Source organism: Helianthus annuus, chromosome 14 (assembly GCF_002127325.2).
Source record: "Helianthus annuus cultivar XRQ/B chromosome 14, HanXRQr2.0-SUNRISE, whole genome shotgun sequence".
Classification (NCBI taxonomy): Eukaryota; Viridiplantae; Streptophyta; class Magnoliopsida; order Asterales; family Asteraceae; genus Helianthus; species Helianthus annuus.
This window is the reverse complement of record NC_035446.2, coordinates 150,458,547-150,463,327: the sequence shown is the minus strand read 5'-3', so window position 1 is coordinate 150,463,327 and position 4,781 is coordinate 150,458,547. Positions and strand designations below refer to the sequence as shown.

Here is a 4,781-nt window from a genome sequence, read left to right as displayed (position 1 = left end):
ACAGATTAGGGTGGTAGAAAGGCGAAAGTAATCAAGTCTTGGAAGCGGGTCAACGATAGGATGATTTAGTGATATTTTGTTCACTAAGTATGTGGGTTTTTTTTATTGGGCCAATTAGATTTAAGTATTTGTATTTTGGAGTTTAAGTCCAACATCTGTTTTAGCGAAATGGTAGTATGTCAATGTGGTAATGGGTTATGCTTGTTTTATAAAAACTTTGGTTGTTAAGCAGGTTTTGTTTTCGTAAAGATTTGTCGTTTTGCAAATGGGCCATGGCAAAATTTTTCTAAATACTTGTTTGCAAATGTTTTATTAATCCAGTTATGTGGATTCATATATTTTTGGGAATATTATCTTTTATTACTTAATGTCACAAAAAAAATATGGGCCTATTTTCCGCAAAGTATTTTAATATTGGTTTTTAACGTGATGACGTTACAAACCACCAGTTCGGGTCGAAACGCTACGGATCGAAACGGTTCGCGTCGAAGCAGCTTGATTCGAAACGGTACTGGTCGAAACGGTTCGCGTCGAAAACACATGAAGATTGGAATTCGGATTCTAATTCCATCAAATTTTGTGAATCAAACATAACTCTCTTAAATTCCATTGAATTCTTGTGAAACAAACGCCCCTATAGGAAGGGAAAATGGGGGGGGGGATAGTGTACGGTCCTCCCAACCGCCGGAGTGATCTCACTCCGGGAGCCGCTACCCGGCCAAGCTAGCTTCGCGGTGACTTCCTCATGCCGAGTTCTTACCCTGGGCGACATATGTCACTCCCAAGACTCGAACCCGATACCTTTGAGAAGAGAGGGGTGTCGGTGGCCAACTGGGCTACCCTAATTGGTTGGAAGGGAAAATACGTCTATAAAAAGAAAACTAAAATTTAAAGAGTGAATTTTCTTCAAATAACCATCATTTTGGTATTAAACGTTGTGCCCAAAGTTTAATACAAGGGCGGGAACTTTATACATCACCGCCTCACTGCTGCTACCAGCTTTCCTCACACGATTGATCCGTCATGGAGAAGTATGCAGTTCCGGTGGCTCCGATCGGTGAAAACCCTAGGCCGATTGCAAGGTACGCCGATTCAATCGTAGTTGCTTTAACCTTTCGCTAATTGCTAATTTGTTCATCACCTGAACGAAGGTCGCACTGGAAAAGAAGCCTCATTCAATTGACCGGAAAATCCGATCGCCATTACCTTCACGACGTCGCCCCACGCCTGATGCAATCGTATTCCGAAGTAAGAATTTCGGTATTTGTTTGTATTACTTATTATTCTGCTGTAATTTTACTAAACTACTAACCCTAGGTTTGTTTTATTTGGTAGATTGGGGCATTTCCTCATACTTATTATAATCAGGAATTACCTTGTGTAACACATCTCAGAGGGCACCATCCTTCATTGTTCCATGTTTCTTTTTCTGTACTCTATTAGAAAAAAGGCATTTTTTTTTTATTTCTTTTAGTTTTTTTCTATCTTGCTATTATATTTTGTTCCATTATAAGTGGTTTTGGTTATGATTTAACTTACATATCATTCAGGTTGCATGTACATCCCTGAGAAATAACGAAGTTCTTATATTTGACATTGGGTATGCTTCCTCTGAACCAACTGAGGTATGTTTTTTCCTTTTATATTCTCATATAAAATCTCGATGAGAACCACCCTGCTAACTTTTTTGTTTTGTTATCGAAATGCAGGTGTTAAGAAAAAGGTCTGCTGTCAGTGTTCATGGTAGTAGTGTGCGACTAGGTTTATCTGACATAGCCTTATCAAATGACGATGCAAGGTCTGTAAGCAAGAAATATATAATACTCAACTATAATTTAAAATCTTAATATACTACAACATTAAAATATTTTGTTTCATAGGGTACTTGCTTCTGACACATGTGGAGTAATAAGTATCTGGGACAGGAGAGCAAGCAATCGTCCACAATCTGGGCTTACAACTAATGCGACTTACGGTCTCACCAGCATCCAACTAGACGAGAATCAAGTATATTATATTTTATAATATACATGGGTACATGACAAAAGTTTATCTATGTATAGAGTTTTTGTAAATCTCATGTAGTACGTGTTATAATGCATGGATATTAACTCTTTTTCGTATTAATTCAATCAAAACTTACCTCGTATTTGTTTATCAGTGCGTGATTGGCGCTAGTAAGAGTGGCTTTATATATATATGGGATCTACGTGGTGGAAGATCGTCAGCTGCTTTTCAAAGTCACAAGGAGGTGCTCTTTCTGACTTGATAAAATGTTATATTTAGTATACTCGTATCTTTTCTGATTTTATAATCTTCCTAAATAAAAAATAAGAAATTCTTGGTCAATAACTAGATGGTAAACTGTCTACCATTTGCAGGCATACTCTCTTCCTCTAACATCAGTAAGGTTATCATCTATGCTGAATAAAATACGGCCTCTGAAGGTACGCATAGTTATAATGATACCATGCCTTTCTTCTATTTTCAATCTATTCTAATTAATTAAGCTTTATATATTTATAAATTCAATATCTCATATTGTATGGTGCAGGCACAATCAAGTATTCTACCTAAAGAAATTCAGTCTATCAACATTAATCCATCTTGTCCATATCAGTTGGGGTTCCATCTTGATGATGGTTGGTAAGTTAACTCTGGAAATTAAATCGTTCGTCATTTAAATTTATTTGATGTGTGTTTTTTTCTCTTTTTTTATTTTTATTTTTTTATTTTAATGTCGCTTATTTTGATTCCTTTGTTAATTTTAGGTCAGGTGTTTTGGATTTGCATAATTTCCAAGTGTCACATATTCATTGCCCTCCTCCTACGTGGCTGTTAGTCTTTCTTTCTCCTCTCTGTCATTCAAGAGATTTTAAATCTCTATTTTTTTTTAATAAATTTAAATGATCCCATGTTTGTAATATTTATCATGTTTGTTGACGAAATAGGGATCAATTAAACGCTGCACTCTTTATATCCCTATCAAGGAAACCATCATGGCTACCTAAACACTCTGTAAGAAATTTATTCTTCATTTCTATGTTATTGATAATTAATACATGTTCCCTTTCTGTAAGACATTAGTTCTGTGACAACACTACTAAACTCCCAACACCAAATTATATGAAGTTTTCCGGTCACTTTAGTTGTCCGTTATGTGTTTTATTATAAAATCGGTAATAATTAATAAAAGCATGGCTCAACTATGTGCAGATTTATGCAGTTGGGTCGACTTCAAGCAATGGCCTGCACCTTTTAGATTTCTATCCACACACCAGCTCCCCGTGCCATGTGGATTACGAGTAAGAAACTTCTCTCCTTTTTCTCTTTCTTTACAAGAAGAGATGGATGCTTAAATGTCAATAATGTCTACTTGTTGCTGTAGTGACTCAAAGAATCCCAGTGAGACCTTTGAGTGTAAACAAAATGTATTTGTACCATTATCTGGACATGTTACGGCTTGTGCTGCTCATCCTCTTAATGGTACCATTGTTGCTGGAACCGCGGTGTGTATACATACATACACTTGTATATCCGTTGCTCTCTTTAATATCTGTGTTCTTGATGGGAATATTAAAAAGGCTAACGTAACATTGTTTGTTCTAGGAAGCCTCTTTATTAATGATTTCTCAAAAGCACCTTTGCAAGAAAGGAGACGGCAACGATGATGAGCATTCATGAAAGACAATAAACCCTGGAACTGTCAAACTGCTATTGCGAGTGTTATAATAGAGGAATGGGATATCTTGAAGATGATGACTTTGCATAAATAAAGTTGGTTCAAAAGTAAGATGTGTCCAAAGGTTTCAGAGGCTATTGTTGCTGTTTAGGATCCATAGAATAATGTGAATGTATGATGGATGTATCGTATATGATGGAATCCCCTTTCTTCCCTTAATTGGGAATGAATGGTGTGGATTTGATGATTTATACAAGTAGAGCTTTTGGAGACACTTGGTTGTAGATCCTATTCCTAGGGGATCATTAATCAACCACAAGCAAGAACCAAAAACAAAGAACAAAAAAGAAAGGGATTAACCTAAAATGAATTCGAAACAATCTGATTTGTCTACAGTTGATTGTATTTTTTTGATTGACAAATTTCTTTAATCCTGTCAAAGTGTCAATTGTGGGACTTAAACCCGTGACCACCAAACTTTAGGCGCGCTCATAGAGGCTTTGCCTTTGGGCCACCAACCCAATGGTCTACATTTGATTGTTTATCTACCACATATGGAAACGACGTGAACTTAAACGTTGCAACCCTTTCATCTTATACAGCACCATATGTGTGATTTGGGGATTTTTTAGAACAATCACAGGCTTTCTTTATGAGCCTAAGTCCATATTTTTATATCAAAATATCCTTTGTAATAGCCCATACAATTTTTTTTTTAATAATTTATCCCAATAGCAGCCCAAAATCCCAAATGAGTAACACACCCCTTTCTCCCATGCCTCTCTGGTTCTCTCTAGAAGAATGATACATTTGGCCCTTAGCATCAGGTTCTTTGATTTTTGGTTTTGAATCTAATTATTCAATGGTACCATAGGCTCCTTCTCTCATCTTTTCAACAAAATTACTTTCTTTAACCAAAAAATGACACTTTGTTCCCAAGAAAGGCGGTAAAGAATTTTTGTGACCTTTTTTTTTTTGAATTCAGCTTATTCTATAACATCTTAAAACACAAAGTCGGTGAATGTGTTTTAAGTCCTCAACATTTACAAAATATATCCATTTAGTCCTTTTGTGTTTTAAGTCATGAACATTTACAAAA

The 4,781-nt window shown here is 36.0% G+C and overlaps 1 protein-coding gene across 4 annotated transcripts; it reads left to right on the top strand.

Annotated features, from left to right (window-relative positions):
• Window positions 1-926: 926 nt before the first annotated feature.
• Window positions 927-3,956, top strand: LOC110904505. Of its 4 annotated transcripts, XM_035983371.1 has the most exons (14): window positions 1,061-1,082; window positions 1,152-1,248; window positions 1,336-1,450; window positions 1,551-1,625; window positions 1,710-1,798; window positions 1,881-2,007; window positions 2,162-2,251; window positions 2,382-2,447; window positions 2,555-2,646; window positions 2,772-2,837; window positions 2,952-3,018; window positions 3,217-3,305; window positions 3,389-3,509; window positions 3,610-3,956. In XM_035983371.1, exons 3-14 carry the CDS (start codon window positions 1,418-1,420, stop codon window positions 3,682-3,684), a joined length of 990 nt encoding a protein of 329 aa, XP_035839264.1. In that variant the 5' UTR covers window positions 1,061-1,082; window positions 1,152-1,248; window positions 1,336-1,417; the 3' UTR covers window positions 3,685-3,956. The 4 variants fall into 4 exon arrangements, with proteins under 4 accessions (XP_035839263.1, XP_022006037.1, XP_022006038.1 ...); XM_035983370.1 differs by lacking the exon at window positions 1,336-1,450 and having other exon boundaries at window positions 927-1,082; window positions 3,614-3,956; XM_022150345.2 differs by lacking the exon at window positions 1,336-1,450 and having other exon boundaries at window positions 927-1,082.
• Window positions 3,957-4,781: the final 825 nt, after the last annotated feature.